Below are 18,128 nucleotides of genomic sequence, written 5' to 3' on the forward strand. Positions count from 1 at the left end.
AATTATAAAAATAAATAAATCAAAATAAACTCCCTAAAAATTGTTACGTAGGAGTATATCCGATCGCTCGGAGCTTCAGTTTCTGAAGTGATGAGAATATAAGGACTTTGCTACACTTACGGACGGCCAGCCCACGGAAAACAGCTATGCGCAGATGAGGAGTCAGCTGATTGACGCTCAAAATTTCACTTTGCGTGAACTGCGGGCTCACATAGCTCTCTCGTTCTGCCACGGCAATGCGTAGCCAGCTTTCCGTACAAGTTATCCGTAAGTGTATCATTTTCGGAATATAAAGGCAAGGAAATCCCCTTCAACTGGCAAGCTGGGCCCAAGAGTCAGAGCACGTGAACCGCTCCGGGCACGTGCACGCTCTCCCCTTGACCTACCGGCTTGGTGTTTTTCCCCTTCCCGAATTTCTTCCCCCCTTCCGGTGGCGATCTGCCTCCGACGACCGGAACCACGTCGAGCGTTTGACCCTCTCCTCCTCCTACCCTCTGCGCTAGATCGAATCACTCTTACTGCCTGGATCGGGCCTCCCGGAGTAGCGGAGGAGGGAGGAACGGGGGACCTTGTAGAGAGGGCTGGGCGCTTGCGGCGGGGGCGGAGGCAGAGCCGTGCTTGCCGGCTGCAGATGCGATTTGGTGTGGAGGTGAGGTGAAGCATCTGGCTCATTCGAGGTCCGGCCGAGGGCAGCGATTTGGGGGACAGCAGTGCACAGTTGCAGAGCTTCGGTGAACACAAGTGACTCAGAAGATCAAGTAAGAAGGTGTGTTTTCTGCTCAAGTTGTAGAGCTTTGCTGTCATTCATGTTTCTGAGCAGTGACCAGTGAGCATATTTTTTGTTTCATTCATTTTAGTGAAGCTCCCGTTTGTCAGCAGGGCTAGCTTGTTTGATTTCCATGTGAGATGATGAAATTCGATAATGGAAACTTGGATATACAGAAGCTGTTGGGTTAGGACTGTTACATTTATGATGAGTATTACTTTGCTGTAGACACCACCATATACCTGCAATTTCTCCTTTATAAAATCCACGGGGCTCCTCCCCTGTTGGAATTCGTATAGGATAATTCCTGACATTTGGTTCTGCGTCCGTAACTGATGTGAACCATGGGACTCTAGGCGTGTCCACACCAGGGTATCTTATGCAAACTTAATGTGCATCCTATTATATGTGAATTCGTAAAAATATATTTCTTTGTGGTTAGTTTTGGTTAACATTTTGCTGTCGAGACTGTTCATCTATATGAGTGAATGCAGTGAAAAAACGTTCTTTGTGGAGCCACTTAGTAGATTTATGAAATTGCATAAAGTGTGGCAGTATAATAACTCTGCATTATGTCTTTGTTTCCCTTCTATTGTATTTGCAGTCTCTCTGGTGGAGCATGTACTAAACTGTTAACGGAAGGGTTCGAGGAGTATGTTTGCCCGAGCTTGAAACCTGATTTACTCATAGCTCAGGAAGAACTGGTGAAGCCATCCACGTGTGTTTGGATATTGATTCCATTATATTGCAGCACAGTCTGTAGTTCTGTTGGGTGATGGAAAAAATGACCTGGTAGAATGAGAAGGAATTAAAGAACTGTTTCAATGAACATCCTACAAGACCTTAAGCATCTCAAGCACATTAGCTTGCCGGCGAGGCTTATCATTTGCAAGTGCCTTCTCATAGTGATTGGCCTTATTGTATTGAGAGCAATTATCTCCCCTTTTCTTGCCATCAGCTCTTCCGAGAAGAGTTTTTATGACTCACCAACCCTTGACTTGTTCCCTGGAGTTAGGAAAGGCAAGTTTGTTGAGGTCCCGCAGATTATATGGGGATTGAACAATCAGAAAATTGCATTTGCCAGAGCATGCTTGACGGCAAAATTCATGAACCGTTCTCTACTCATGCCAAGTCTGAGTGCTTCGCTTTTCTACAAAGAGGTTGACTTGCTGCAGCCTATTGCTTTCGACAAGGTATTTGACCTTAATAAGTTCAATGCCCGCTGTCATGGGTTTGTAAGGGTGGCTCGGTATTCAGAAGTTTCAAATCGTACCGAGCCTTTCAAACTTCAAAAGGGCAGTGGTAGGAGGTGGACAGTGGAGAGAGATTTGGATCAACTGCAACAATCCAGATTGGGGGAGGCCGATGGCTTTGAAGTGATTCATGTCACTGGGAAGCATCCATTTCTGTGGCCTGATCATTGGCCAGTGAAAGACTATGCCAGGATCTTCGATTGCCTTGCTGTAGCTCCTGAGATAGAAACTGAAGTTGTCAGGGTCATATCCAAGATTAAAGATGCAGGGAAAAAAGCAAGACATGATGCTGCCGTTTCTCATAATAAGAAGAGGATAGATGGTTTGAAAAATCTTCCTGTGCAGTACATTGCTGTTCACATGAGAATAGAGAAAGATTGGATGATTCATTGCAAGAAGTGGGAGCAGCGGTCCAATTTAAAGGAAATTTGCAGCAGCAAAGGAGAGATCATTCATAAGGTCTCACAGATCACTGACCTACGTCGCCCGGTTGTAGTTTACCTTGCAGTAGCCGACAGCCTTCTAGAAGATGATTCAGTAACCAGTGGTTGGAGAGTTGGTATGGTTGCTTATGAGAAGAAGAAACTTGGAGTTACTGACATATACGAGAAACAGCCTTACCTTATAAAGTCTGCCATCGACTTTGAGGTATGCGCAAGAGCGGATGTGTTTGTTGGCAATAGTTTCTCAACATTTTCCAACCTTGTAGTATTGTCTAGAACAGAAAGGTTATACAAGTTAGGGAAGGCAAGCTCATGTGGTGAGGATGTTGGGCTGTCGTCCTATGCGTACAATGTCATTGGAGATGATGGCGGGCCACAGAAATGGATGACAGATATGCTGGACACAAGCCTTCAGCGCATAAGTTACGGAACGAATAACGTTTCCTGCCACTGACCTTCAACACATGTAACATCTAACAAAGACACAACCGCAGACAGGAAGATAGCTTTGGCTGAATCTTGTCTAGAAATGAGCAGGTGCAGCAGCTTCACGTTACTTTCCATGCTAGAATCTTGACAGTTGCACTGGCATGTCGCACTTGCAAAATGACTTTGGCCAAGAATTGTTTGTGTAAGTGTGTACAGAAGTTGTTTCCTGAGCAGCATTATGCTGAACAGTTTTTTAGCATTCTGTGTGATGCATTGTTTGCATTCTGTGGTTTACTGGGAGGAACTTGCCTCACACTGTAGAGAATCTGACGCTGGCACTTTCACATGAAACATTTGTATCAAGTGTATTCGTTCGTTTATGTTGTTAAAACTCTTGATTCTGTAGCACCTTGTAATTTCCTTGAGAATGATTCTTCTTTGGATGTGTTCCTTCTCAACAAAATGCCCAGTCGGTGTAACCACAGACATCATATATCAACATCTGTGCAATGAAAGAGGTTTGATGTGGGGAAGTTTGAAGCTCATGGGGGCTGGAATTAACAACTTAAGAACGAACAAAGGGGACGGCAATTTCTGCGCAGACAGCTGATTCATCCAAAATAACTACAGGTAGTATACTAATTTTTAATATATAACAGTTGATTCAGTCAAGACAACATATGTCCTTGGTGGCTAGTTCTTTATGGATCTATCAAGGCATGGACCATGTCATGTTTAGGATGTGTAGTCTGCCTGCACGTCTGAAGATGTTCTGGTGAGCCCAGATGAATGAAACATTGCTATTTGGCTAAAAAAATATATTTTTTTGTTGCTTCCAACTGTCCTTCTGGACCTGGACAAGCTAGTTGCAGAAGATTGTGATTTTGTTCAGAAAATCTGAGCAAACCACCTGCTATCGGAGTACGGAAGGGGTTAGTTTTTGTTATGTCCTGATGAAAAATGGGCATAAAGTTCAGAGAACATATGCAATGGTTGAGTTTTTTCTTCTTGGACAAAAATGCAGCAGTAAACTATATATGCTCAAATTATGCCCCAAATTATGCACCAGATATTCCCAGTCAGCAATCTTGATTATGTGAGCACTCTTTAACCTATTATTTAAATGAAATCATCCTGATCTCATTAAGCCATCATATCAGGAGGCAAAAATGTGTTTAATTGGTAGGGTTAGGGGAATCTGAAGTAAGATCCTAGGCAGTAGTTTTGTTTTCTTGACTCTTACAAAATTCGTTGATGAAAACAAAGATGGTTACAGCAGCAAAAGATCCATGCTTTGTATTTTACAGTGGTGCAGCTTACAGTCAATAAATTCAAGTGCCACATGTCGCTTCAAACAAAAATTATTGCGTAACAGCTTGATGGTTGCCATGCTGTGCCAGCAAAAATAGTTCCAACTGAGAACGGCAACTGCTAAGGCTGATACATCATGCTCATGTTCATTTAGGGAAATAACTAATGTTATCTGGTTTCATGCTGTAGCAGCTCAACATATAAACCTTGAGAGTAACAGGGTTTTGTCCTACCTTGTACCTGGAACCAAGCTATCGGTTACTATATATCACTTGTCTTTCTGCTACTCTTCTGCAAACTAGTGCAAGACTCACAAGAACAAAGGCATTATGGAAGAAAAGGACTGCCCCGTCGAATCCTTCAAACACGAGGATGACAAGAAAAGCACACCACCAGAAATAGCAGTTGCTGATGAACCGTTCCCATTCTTCGGCCTGCTTTGCTACGCCGATGCGCTAGATTGGCTGCTCATGGTATCAGGGACAATTGGGTCCTTCGTACACGGCATGGCACCTGCAATGTCATATTACATACTTGGCAAAGCTGTCGATATGTTTGGGGACAACATAGGCAATCGGGAGGCAATTGTCCATCAACTTACTAAGGTTAATTTTCTTTCCAAAATATTCAAGGCCATGATATAAGACATCATTAGATTTTGTGAAGTGTTTTTGTTTGATTTTATTAAGGTTAAGAAAGCTGTTGGCTATGTCACTGACGGTGTATATTCTTGTTCTGATTTGTAGTTACTTCCATATATGTGGTCCTTGGCAATTATTACACTTCCTGCTGGAATGATTGGTGAGTACACCTCTTCTAACTTTGCTAGTTTACCCAGTGTAAACAAAATCATGAAAGTTGATGGTATTACTTAATTATGATGAGCTAAACTATTTCACAGTTATGAGAGTACTGAAGAATAGTAGAATTACTTCAAGTCAACATGGTAGCACAATATAAGTGCATGCTTATTGTATAGTATTTGAGGTAATGAACATTGGCACAAAAGAAACATGAATCCTAGTTACAGTGGAAACTTCTGTATATGAATATAAGTTCTTATTTATAAAATACAAAATGTGCGTAACATCCAGGTGTCAGTCAATTTCAGTGGGGCCTAAGTCACCCTCTGTATGGCACTATTTGCAAAGTTGCATGCAAGTATGGCCTACATGTAATCCTCGGTTTGAGAAACTTGGTACCAAGCAACTTTGAGTTGAAATTAGGCCAAAATGCTGAATTGAGAGGATTCTTCAAAAGCTAGTTTTCACTGAAATTATGGAAATTCTAGCTGATTTCAGCGGCCCGTTAAAATTTTCAGTGATAACCAATTTCGGGCAGATTGAAATATAACTCAAATTTTGGTCAATTAAAAAAATTTAGGTGGTTCGGCTGAATTTGAAATTTCAGTGATTTTACTGGTTACCAGAATTGGTCTAAAAGGAGAAGTTGTGAACCCTTGAAGCTGGTTAGAATTTTATTATTTTGTGTTGATGCCCCAATCAAACATCTTATAGTAGCCACCTGACAATAGCTTGGCATAAAATATTATGTGAAGTTCAGAAGAACAGCAGCACATCACAAACCAAAGAAATGGGCACAGAAAACAATCTTTATGATGATAAAAGCGGGGAATTTCATAATAGCACCAATCTCTATTTAACTACTTCTCTTATTTAACTCTTCGTGCATGAACAAGAAAACACCACGTGATGGAAACACAAATAATATGAAATGGCATCAGTATATATTGAAATAAACTGTCTTACGTTTCTGCCACAATGTCCCTGTGCTGCAGGAATTACATGTTGGATGTACACAAGTCAGAGACAAATGACACACATGCAGATGGCATATCTGGGATCAGTACTCAGTCAAGATGTCGGAGCTTTTGACACCGACTTAACCACCGCGAACATCATGGCCGGAACAACTAATCACATGAGCGTCATAAAAGATGCAATTGGAGAGAAGGTATCAGTTTGCATGTTATAGCATTCACTGTATGTTTGTTAATCCAAAGAGAAGCAAAAAAGATTGTTTTATGGTAACAAATTATGAACAGTATCTTACTTATTTTTCTCAGATGGGTCACTTTATTTCTAATTTCTCCACATTCCTAGTCGCTGTCATTGTTGCTTTTGTGTGCTGCTGGGAGGTGGGTATGCTCTCTGTGTTAGTTGTTCCGATGCTTCTTGTGGTTGGAGCAACATATGCTAAAACAATGATTGGCATGTCGATGACAAGGACAGCTTTGGTCTCTGAAACAACCACTGTTGTGGAACAGGTACCTACACAATGACAGTTTTGTTAGAAATAAGCAGGTTACCATATTAAATGTATATTATAAAACATATATTTGTGCAGACTCTTTCACATATCAAGACTGTCTTCTCATTTGTTGGAGAAAACTCGGCGATGAAATCCTTTGTGAAATGCATGGACAAGCAATACAAGTTAAGCAAGAAAGAGGCATTCATAAAAGGACTAGGTTTGGGAATGTTACAGATTGTAACTTTCTGTTCGTACTCACTGACAATCTATGTTGGAGCAGTAGCAGTAACTAGAAGATCCGCGAAAGCGGGTGAGACAATTGCGGCTGTTATTAACATCCTCTCCGGTGCAATGTAATACTGAGAACTATCTTTCTAGCAATATATCATACTGGCATGGTTATCCCAAATTACTATTCATCCAAAATAATTATCCTGCGGAGTAATCAGTGCTGATATTTTTGTTATCTGTGATTTCAGATATCTCTCAAATGCAGCTCCAGACCTTCAGATCTTCAGTCAAGCAAAAGCTGCTGGTAAAGAAGTGTTTAAGGTTATCAAAAGAAATCCAGTGATAAGTTCTGGATCAAATGGAAGAATATTGGAGAAGGTCATTGGTGACATTGAAATACGAGAGGTGCATTTCACATATCCATCCCGTGAAGATAACCCAATTCTCCAAGGTTTCTCACTGGCTGTACCGGCAGGCAAAATTGTGGCTCTTGTCGGGAGTAGTGGATGTGGGAAGAGCACTGTGATTTCTTTGGTTCAGAGGTTCTACGACGCTATGTCAGGTACACGTCTAGGACATATACCTAACACCGCACAAACTTTAGCCGAGGTGTGTATAAACTTCATATAGTTTGCTGGGCTGTATTCAGCAGTGCTTGATTTTACGACTTCAGACTGCATTCTTGACATAATAAAGTTGCAAAAGTATCTTTTGTCACGGGGAACTCTTGCAATCCCCCTTTTGCTATGAAAATGGTGTCCTCTGTTGTGCCACTTGTTCTATCATACCCCATTTTGTTTCTGCCACTTCCATGTGGTTAAAGGGGTTTGATCATTAAGAAAAATAGATGAGCGGAGAGAAATACCAGAAATCATTATAAACTTAGAAATTGTAAATCAAGAAGAACAGATAAAATTCAAAACAAATAGTGAGCCACTGAATAATTTTAATTTCTGAAGCAAAGATGTAAAAATAAATTAAATAGTTTACAACGGGTAAATTTTAAGGGTCCCATAAACTTTAGAAATATTGATATGTTTCCATAGTGCAAATATTCTGATGAGAAATCCTAGTGTAAAAATTTAGAAAAAACTTAACCTTTTTCGCAACATCTTAAGTATATCCTGTTATAAAATATTACTAAATTTTCTTACTGGTTCAAAAGTGATCCATCATTTTCCCGTATTTCCAGTATTTTAATTTACCTTTTCTTAATTTATATTATCTTTTGTTTTTTTAATAAAAGAAAAACTATTTTTTTGATATTTTCCTAATGGTCAAACCCTTTGAACATACTTAAGTTGTCACAAACGCAACATGATGCCAGAATAGAGGAATTAAGGAGAAGATCGTTTTTAGAATGCAAAATGTTATTGCAAGATTTTGCAGTGGAAAAAGAAAACAATCATATTATATTCTACACCAAAAGTTAAATAATATGTTGACATGTCAAACAGAACCAATTGTTGCAAAAAAAAGGAAAATTCAAATGATGTGTAGAATGTAAAATTTTCAGATTTTACTTGTGTTTGTAATACGGTGTGGAATGCAGGTGACATATTATGTTATGACCGGCTTGGTCTATTCTAGGAAGAGGCCCACCGGGCATTAGTATTAGGGGCTTGGCCCACAAGTTATCTTAGGCAAGTTATCTTAGGAAAGTTATCTTAGGCTAAAGTTATAAATACTCATGTAAGACATCGTTTTGAGGCAAGCAATAAAGACTATTATTATCTTTTGTTGCCCGGCTCCTAGAGGAGCCGGAAACCCTAGCCGCCGCAGCCAAGCCGCCGCCGCCCTCAACCCTAGCCGCGACGGCGCCCTGCCGCCGGCGCGCCCGTTCCTCGCCGCGTCCACTCCCTCCTTGCCCCTACAACGTACGCAGTAGAGCCGGTAGGAACCCTAGTCCTACCAATTTGGTATCCAGAGACACCAGGCCCCCACCCCGCTCTCGTTGCCGCCGGCCACTTCCACCGCGATGGCGGAGATCGCATCCGGCACCACCATCACCACCGCGACAGCGCCCATCACCATCACGGCGGACCCGCCTCCGCTCCTCTCGCCCGAGGAGGTGTCGGGCACCCTGCGGGAGCTTGTCCAGGCGGTCAGGGGTATTACCCTCTACCTCGCTGGGAACCAGCCCCCGCCACCGAGCGCCGGCACCACCGCCTACGGACCACCGCCGCTACAGTGGCCCGCCCCGGCCTTCCAGGCGCCCTACGGAGGGGCGTCCCAGCCGCCGCTGCTGCTGCCGCACTACTCGGCTGCGGGACAGCCGTGGCCAGCATGGCCGGCCTCCACCGCGCCGCCGGGGGGGCCGACCCAGCAGCTTCTTCCGGCGCCACCGCCGGCCCCCACGCCGTAGGCGCCGGTGCAGCAGCTCCACCAGGCGCCGCCGCCATCGACAGTACCACCACCCGCGCCTAGGGCTACGGGTCGGCCCTTGCACCAGGTGCAGTTTCCACCGTCACCATGGCCGATCCCCGCTTGGGCGACCGGCTCGTCTCCGGGCCCGGTCTACTCCACGGCGCCGGAACACCCAATGCCCTCCCTGCGGTTTGATCACCCCTCCAGCTCGGCGAACTACGCCCCGGCGCTTCCCGACCCAGCATACGCGCCGGCGGCGACTGCGGCCGCCCCCGAGCACGGCGGGCCGACACCCCCTCGCTTCGCCAAACTGGACTTCGCCACCTACGAGGGCACGGAGGACCCCCTCAACTGGCTCAACCAGTGCGAGCAGTTCTTTCGAGGGCAGCGGACGCTCGCTTTGGATCGTACCTGGCTCGCGTCCTATCATCTTCGAGGCACAGCGCAGACCTGGTACTACGCCCTCGAGCAGGACGAGGGCGCCATGCCACCTTGGGAGCGCTTCCGTGAGCTCTGTCTCCTCCGTTTTGGGCCTCCTATCCACGGGAGCCGACTGGCGGCCCTCGGCCGTTTACCGTTCACATCTACGGTGCAGGATTACGCCGACCGCTTCCAGGCCCTGGCGTGCCACGCGCCGGGCGTCTCCGCGACCCAGCGCGCCGAGCTCTTTGTGGGCGGTCTGCCGGACCATATCCGCGTGGACGTCGAGCTCCGGGATCCCCCCGACCTCCAGACGGCCATGTACTACGCCCGGGCCTTCGAGCAGCGGGCCCAGGCACTGCAGCAGCTACTCGGACGGAGCGGCCGCCAGCCCAGTCGGCCAGCACCGACTTCCTCAGCCCTGGGTCGGCCTCTCCCAGCCGCGACAGCCACACCCCCGGCCGCCACACGACCCTTCCGTCGGCTGTCACCGGCCGAGCAGCAGGAGCGTCGCCGTCAGGGTCTCTGCTTCAACTGCGATGAGCCCTACACGCCGACCCATGTCTGCCCCCGCCTCTTTTATTTAGAGACGGCCGACTACATCGAGGAGGACGACTCGCCCGACCCGTTACATCCGCCTGCGGCGACCGAGGACGCGGCCGCGGATTCCGCAGCGACGGCATGCGTCGTCTCCCTTCACGCCCTGGCCGGCATCCGGGGCGAGCGGACCATGCTGCTGCCCGTGACGATCCATGGCGAGCGACTGGTGGCCCTGCTGGATACGGGCTCCACACACAACTTTCTGCCCGAGTCGACCATGCGTCGGCTAGCCCTCCTGACGACGGGCGGGGAGCGCTTGCGGATCACAGTGGCGAACGGCGATCGCCTCTGGTGCCATGGGCTAGCCCGCGACGTTCCCATCTCCATCGGCGGCGAACACTTTTCCATCACCTGTGCAGGGATCGATCTGGGCTGCTTCGACTTCATCCTCGGGGTGGACTTTCTCCGGACCCTCGGCCCCATCCTGTGGGATTTCGACGCGCTCACGATGACATTCTGGCGGCAGGGCCGCCGCATCCGGTGGGAGGGCATTGGGGGCGCCGCGCCTGCCGTGCCACACCTCCAGCTGGCTGTCGCGTCCTCGGAGGCCGAGCACCCCCTGCTGGATTCTCTTCTGCACCAGCACAGCGACATCTTCGACGATCCGCGGGGTCTTCCGCCTGCCCGGGTGTACGACCATCATATTCACCTCGTACCAGGTTCCACTCCGGTGGCGGTGCGGCCCTACCGCTACCCCCAGCTGCAGAAGGATGAGTTGGAGCGCCAGTGTGCCCTGATGCTCGCCGCAGGCATCATCCGGATCTCCACATCGCCCTTCACGGCGCCGGTGCTTCTCGTCCGTAAGTCAGACGGCACATGGCGCTTCTGCATCGACTACCGCGCCCTCAACGCACTCACGCTCAAGGACAAGTTCCCTATACCGGTGGTCGACGAGCTCTTGGATGAGCTCCATGGGGCACGCTTCTTCACCAAGCTCGATCTCCGGTCGGGCTGTCATCAGGTGCGCATGCATCCGGACGACATCGCCAAGACGGCGTTTCGCACCCACCATGGCCACTTCGAGTTCTTGGTGATGCCTTTCGGCCTCGCCAACGCCCCGGCGACGTTCCAGGCCCTGATGAACGACGTCCTTCGACCCTACTTACGGCGGTTTGTGCTTGTTTTCTTTGATGACATTCTTATCTACAGCGCCACCTGGGCCGAACATCTCCAGCACGTCGCCATCGTCTTCAACGAGCTTCGGGCGCACCACCTCCACCTTAAGCGCTCGAAGTGCTCGTTCGGGACGCCTACCGTCGCCTACCTCGGCCATGTCATCTCGGCCGACGGGGTGGCTATGGACGCCGATAAGGTGGCGGCCGTCTTCGCCTGGCCGACGCCTCACTCGCCGCGGGCTCTCCGCGGGTTCCTCGGACTCGCCGGCTACTACCGGAAATTTATCCGGGAGTTCGGACTCATCGCGGCGCCCCTCACGCGGTTGCTTCGCCGCGACGCCTTCGCCTGGGACGACGAGGCGACGACGGCGTTCGAGGCCCTCAAGGGGGCCCTCACGACGGGCCCCGTCCTCCAGATGCCCGACTTCGACCGCCCGTTCGTGGTGGACTGCGACGCCTCGGGCGCCGGGTTCGGCGCCGTACTTCATCAGGGCGATGGGCCCCTCGCTTTCTTCAGCCGGCCTTTCGCTCCGCGCCATCTTAAGTTGGCAGCTTACGAGCGGGAGCTCATTGGCCTCGTCCAGGCCGTGCGTCATTAGCAGCCATACTTGTGGGGGCGGACCTTCCACATTCGCACGGACCACTACAGCCTGAAGTTCTTGCTGGATCAACGGCTGTCGACCGTTCCGCAGCACCAGTGGATCAGCAAGCTCTTCGGCTTCGACTTCTCCGTCGAGTATCGGCCGGGCCGTCTTAACACCGTGGCCGACGCGCTGTCCCGTCGCGATTCCGACCTCGCGCCACCCGCCGACGCGTCCGCCGGGACGGCCCTGTGCATCCGCTCCGGGCCATCGTTCGGTCTCTTCACCGACATTCGACGCGCCACTGCAACGGCAGATGACGCCGCACTTCTTCAGCAGCAGCTCGCGGCCGGCGACTTGGAGGAGCCCTGGCGCTTCTCTGACGGACTGCTCCTCCATGGGCGCCAGATTTTTGTTCCGGCGCATGATGATCTCCGTCACCAGGTGTTGCAGCTCGCCCACTCGGCGGGCCATGAGGGTGTGCAGAAAACCCTCCATCGTCTTCGCGCCGACTTCTACATCCCTGGCGATCGTGCCCTGGTCCGCGACTGGGTTCGGTCTTGTCAGACTTGCCAGCGCAACAAGACAGAGACCCTGAGGCCGGCGGGGCTCCTTCAGCCCTTGGAGGTGCCGTCTCAGGTTTGGGCGGATATCTCCTTGGACTTCATCGAGGGCCTTCCCAAGGTGGGGGGCAAGTCGGTCATCCTCACGGTGGTCGATCGCTTCTCTAAGTACGCCCACTTCATCGCGCTGGGCCATCCGTACACGGCGGCGTCCGTGGCCCGGGCCTTCTTCGACGGCATAGTCCGTCTACACGGGTTCCCGACGTCGATCGTCAGTGATCGGGACCCAGTCTTCACGGGCCATGTCTGGCGCGACCTCTTCAGGATGGCGGGTGTCCAGCTCCGCCTGAGTACGGCATTCCATCCTCAGACGGACGGTCAGTCTGAGGTGGTTAACAAGGTCATTGCCATGTATTTGCGTTGTGTGACAGGTGATCGGCCTCGCGCTTGGGTGGACTGGCTCTCTTGGGCGGAGTACTGCTACAACACTTCTTATCACTCCGCCTTGCGCGCGACGCCATTTGAGGTGGTCTATGGTCGACCACCCCCGCCTATACTTCCGGTTGACCCGGAGACGGCTCGGACGGCGGTTGCGGGTGACCTTATCCGCACCCGTGATGAGATGCTGGTTGAGGTCCGTCAGCGTCTCCTTCAGGCCCAGCAGACGGCCAAGCACTACTATGACGATCATCATCGCGAGGCGGAGTTCGCAGTGGGTGACTGGGTGTGGCTGCGTCTTCTCCACCGCTCTACGCAGTCACTGGACCCGCGCGCGAAGCGCAAGCTTGGTCCTCGCTACGCCGGGCCCTTCCCTGTCATGGAGCGCATTGGGAAGGTGGCCTATCGTCTTCAGCTTCCAGCCCGCGCCCGCATCCACGACGTGTTCCATGTGGGGCTGCTCAAGCCTTTCCGTGGCGAGCCACCAGCGGCTCCTCCGGTGCTTCCTCCAACCGCCGATGGTCGCATTCTTCCAGAGCCAGCAAAGGTGTTGCAGGCCCAGCTCCGTCGTGGCGTCTGGTTCGTCCTAATTCAGTGGGCGGGCCTTCCGGAGGAGGCTACTTGGGAGCAGCGTGAGGATTTCCGTCAACACTATCCAGACTTTCAGCTCGAGGACGAGCTGTTTGCGCAGGCGGGGAGAGATGTTATGACCGGCTTGGTCTATTCTAGGAAGAGGCCCACCGGGCATTAGTATTAGGGGCTTGGCCCACAAGTTATCTTAGGAAAGTTATCTTAGGCTAAAGTTATAAATACTCATGTAAGACATCGTTTTAAGGCAAGCAATAAAGACTATTATTATCTTTTGTTGCCCGGCTCCTAGAGGAGCCGGAAACCCTAGCCGCCGCAGCCAAGCCGCCGCCGCCCTCAACCCTAGCCGCGACGGCGCCCTGCCGCCGGCGCGCCCGTTCCTCGCCGCGTCCACTCCCTCCTTGCCCCTACAACCTACGCAGTAGAGCCGGTAGGAACCCTAGTCCTACCATATTAATTGACGGTCAAAACATGAAGGAACTTGATCTGAAGTCCCTGAGGAGAAATATAGGTTCAGTGTCTCAAGAACCATCACTCTTTTCTGGTACTATTTCTGATAATTTGAGAATTGGCAAAATGAGTGCAACTGATGAAGAGGTCACTGAAGCAGCAAAAACAGCTAATGTGCACACCTTTATTTCCAAACTTCCAAACCAATACTCAACTGAGGTAAGACTTATGTTCACAAAGCAAGGACAGTGAAAACTTCACAAACCTCTCTTTTATTCTAGTATGTTCTAAGTAAAATTATTGAGTTTAATAGCCTTACAGAAATGCAGACTACATTTCAAATTGGGCACTCCATTGTCCCTATCCCTAGGTAGTCCATAGCGAGCAGCAATTTGTTGCATAAAGGATAGCTAACTTATTTAGATACCAAATCTTTATAATAGTGAGCATTACCCCTATTCATGGATTACTTCAGGTAGGAGAAAGAGGTGTGCAACTATCAGGAGGCCAGAAACAGAGAATAGCGATCGCAAGGGCTATTCTAAAAAATCCTCCAATTCTTCTGCTTGATGAAGCCACAAGTGCTCTTGATTCAGAATCCGAGAAGCTAGTTCAGGATGCTCTTGACAGAGCTATGCAAGGGAGAACTGTCATCTTGATTGCCCACAGAATATCAACAATTATAAACGCGGACAAGATTGTTGTTGTGGAGAATGGAAGAGTAGCTCATTCTGGAACTCATAGAGAATTGCTGGAGAAAAGTGCATTCTACTCGAGTGTATGTAACATGCAGAATCTGGAGAAGGAATCTGGCCAGAGTAGAGACAGGTAAATGTAATCAATTACATGCTTCTTTACACTGTATAATGTCCCCTTATCAAATCCATCATCACATTGTACATGTGCCAGAAGATGAATCGGCGCTGTGCTGAAAATATGTTTCTCTAAACTGGACCAACATAAAGTACCTAATTTGATTACTTATAATAAGGGTACAACGCACTCACTAGTTTATTTTGAGTGGTAAAACAGAATCACTGAACAAGACGAAGAAGAACAAGACAACAAGCCATCTTTCACTGCAGATGATAAAGAGAAGAAAATTGAATTGACCTCAAAGCAACCGAAGCAAGGGGCCAGAAAGAGAACATCTGCTTTCTACAGAATATTTCTTCGAACATTTAAACTTGTGCCTGGTAAAGTTCTGCTGGGTTCTACAGCAGCAGCAGTCTCTGGGATCTCGAGGCCTATATTTGCTTTCTTCATTATAACGGTTGCCATGGCATACCTGGAGACAGATGCGCAGAGAATAGTTGGCAAATACTCGGTAATTTTGTTCCTAGTTGGGTTTTAAACATTTTTCAGTAACATCTTTCAGCACTATATTTATGGCCTGGTCGGTGAAAGGGCGATGAATAACCTAAGGGAGGCCCTCTTTTCAGGTATGACACACGAACATAAAGTTTCGGGTCTCTCACGAGTGTCATTTAGCACAGGCGTATATGGACGGTCATTGTCTTGAATGTAACACCATCTCTCTTTGCTAAATGCAGTCGTTCTTCGGAGCGAAGTAGGTTGGTTCGAAGAACCCGGGAACAGCGTCGGCTTCCTGACCGCACGTGTTGTCAGCGACACCTCAATGATCAAAACGGTTATATCCGACCGGATGTCCGTCATCGTTCAGTGCATCTCTTCCATCCTGATAGCAACGGTGTTAAGCACAGCAGTGAACTGGAGGATGGCTCTAGCCGTATATGCTATGATGCCATGCCACCTAATCGCCGGCCTCGTACAAGTCAGGTCAGCGAAAGGCTTTGCCACTGACAATTCCACTTCCCACCAGAAGCTCATCTCGCTCACCTCAGAGGCCGTCAGCAACATCCGCACCGTGGCGTCTTTCGTTCAGGAAGAGGAGATACTCAGGAAAGCGGACTTGGCACTTCAAGAACCGATGCAGACTATCAGGATGGAGATCATCAAGTACGGGGCGTTGCAGGGGGCTGCCCTCTGCCTATGGCACATGACGCACGCCATCCAGTTGAGCTGCAGCATTGCGCTGATTGGCAATGGACTGGCAACGTTTGAAAACTGTGTACGGTCATACCAGACGTTCGCGCTGACGGTGCCTTCCATCACGGAGCTATGGACCTTGATCCCTATGGTCATGTCGGCGCTCGCGGTACTGGACCCTGCGCTCGACATTCTTGACAGAGAAACAACGATTGTGCCGGATGTACCAAAAGTGTCTCATGATGAAGAAGACAGAATTGTGGGTGGCGTCGCGTTTGAAGGCGTCAGCTTCAGCTATCCCTCCAGAGCAAAGGTGGCCATTCTGGATGGCTTCAGTCTCGCCATTGAGCCAGGCCAGAGGGTCGCCTTGGTCGGCCCGAGCGGCGCCGGGAAGTCCACGGTGTTCGCGCTCCTGCTAAGGTTCTACGAGCCTAGCCAAGGAAGAGTGCTCGTGGACGGTAAGGACATCAGGGGCTACAACCTGAAGTGGCTGAGGAGGCAGATAGGGCTGGTCCAGCAGGAGCCGATCCTGTTCAACCTGTCCATCAGGGAGAACATCAGCTACGGCAACGAAGGCGCGTCGGAGGCGGAGATAGTGCAGGCCGCGACGGAGGCCAACATCCACGAGTTCATCAGCGGCCTGTCGGCGGGGTATGGCACCGTGGTCGGGGACAAAGGGAGCCAGCTTTCCGGGGGGCAGAAGCAGAGGATCGCCATCGCCAGGACCATTCTGAAGAAGCCTGCCATACTGCTGCTGGACGAGGCGACCAGCGCCCTGGACGGCGAGTCCGAGAGGGTGGTGATGAGCTCCCTGGCCGCGAAGGGGTGGGGGAAGAGCAGTATCGGCGAGGTGTCGTCGAGCACGACCACGAGCATCACGATCGCGCACCGGCTGTCCACGGTGGCGAACGCGGATGTGATCGTCGTGATGGAGAAAGGTGCGGTGGTCGAGATGGGCAGCCATGAGGCGCTGGTCTCTGTGAGCAATGGTGTTTACTCGCGGATGTACCGTGTGCACGTCAAAGGGGCGAAGGACTGAGTTTCTTTGCATGGGTTTCTGATATGGCTGCAGCATTATTAGAAATTAAAGCATCGAAAATTCTAGACTAACGGACTAATACAGGGTTTTACGGGTTTTACTCTGTGTTATTATAACAATTTAAGCATCATTTGCTAAGTTTAGGTCTTATCTTGGTGGGGAAACTTGCAGCCCTGTGCACTGGATAAGCTAACTGTCACTTACAGCCGTGTTTCCCTGCATTGTGTCATTGTGTGGGGAAACGTTTACAAACGGTGCACCGGCCGAAGCTTCGGCCTGTCCCGCGCACGCCGCTCGATCGCGTAGCGATCCAGCGCTCCCGCACCTCCCGATCCACGTTTGCATGTTGGTTTTCTTTTCTTGGCCCATCACGTGGTCTTGGCCCACCACGTTTACTCGGTCAGCTCTATTTTCACCAACCGCTCAATCTGTGGGGTGGGAAAAAGAGCTATAATTGCAGACGGACGAAGTTGCATCCGTTTCTTGTTGCAACGACGACGATTTTTGCTACCACTATCGTTGTCTTTTGCTATGACCAGCGTGTTTATTTGCTACATCCATTTTTAATGGTGATGATTGGTGGCCGGCGTTCGTGCAGATGACTGGGACAACGATTTTTGCTGCAACTGTCGTTGGATTTTGCTACAACTGACGAAGAAATTTGCGACATCAATTCATGGCAGAGATGCACCCGGGACAACAATGACGATGATTTTTGGTTGCAAATGTCGTTGTCTTCTGCTACCACCAGCGAGTTTTTGCTACATCTATCTTAATGGTGATGATTGGTGGCCATCACCCGTGCAACCCTGTGCAGCGAACGTCGACGGTGGAAAAAAGCTTCAACCATCGATTTCTTGCCCAAATGAAAAAAGCTGCAACCGTTTACATGAAAGCTTCAACCTGTTTACATGAAATTGCTGGAACCGGCTTTTCTTCCTCGACGATGGCCATGGCGTCTCTTTGTAGCAATTTTTTCTGCGCTGTAGGTTGAAGCACCGTCGTCGCCATTGTTTTTGCTAGTTGCAGCTTCCTCGCAGCATGGTCACAACATTTTTTTGCTGACGGATCCAGCAATCGGCGTATGGCAGTCTCTTGCCGTTGAAACAAATTACGTTGCCGGTTCCAGCTTTTGTGGATACTGTTTGTAACTGTAACGCCCCAATACCAGAGCTTCAGATGCCTTCCAGGGTTTTCGTGTTTTGTTTCGTCTGTTGCATTCATCTTTGCATCGCGTGCATTGCATCATG

The 18,128-nt window shown here is 49.6% G+C and overlaps 1 protein-coding gene and 1 pseudogene across 2 annotated transcripts; both read left to right on the forward strand.

Moving 5' to 3' along the window:
- The first annotated feature begins 337 nt into the window (after positions 1 to 337).
- LOC123132428 (O-fucosyltransferase 23) lies at positions 338 to 3,271 on the forward strand. 2 transcript variants are annotated; one of them, XM_044552221.1, is made up of 2 exons: positions 338 to 758; positions 1,371 to 3,271. In XM_044552221.1, the coding sequence occupies exon 2, from the start codon at positions 1,591 to 1,593 to the stop codon at positions 2,914 to 2,916; it is 1,326 nt and encodes a 441-aa protein (XP_044408156.1). In that variant the 5' UTR covers positions 338 to 758; positions 1,371 to 1,590; the 3' UTR covers positions 2,917 to 3,271. The 2 variants fall into 2 exon arrangements, with proteins under 2 accessions (XP_044408156.1, XP_044408155.1); XM_044552220.1 differs by having other exon boundaries at positions 339 to 766.
- Positions 3,272 to 3,466: 195 nt separating this feature from the next.
- LOC123132429 (ABC transporter B family member 19-like) lies at positions 3,467 to 16,998 on the forward strand (annotated as a pseudogene).
- Positions 16,999 to 18,128: the final 1,130 nt, after the last annotated feature.

The sequence above is a fragment of the Triticum aestivum genome, chromosome 6A (assembly GCF_018294505.1).
Source record: "Triticum aestivum cultivar Chinese Spring chromosome 6A, IWGSC CS RefSeq v2.1, whole genome shotgun sequence".
Classification (NCBI taxonomy): domain Eukaryota; kingdom Viridiplantae; phylum Streptophyta; class Magnoliopsida; order Poales; family Poaceae; genus Triticum; species Triticum aestivum.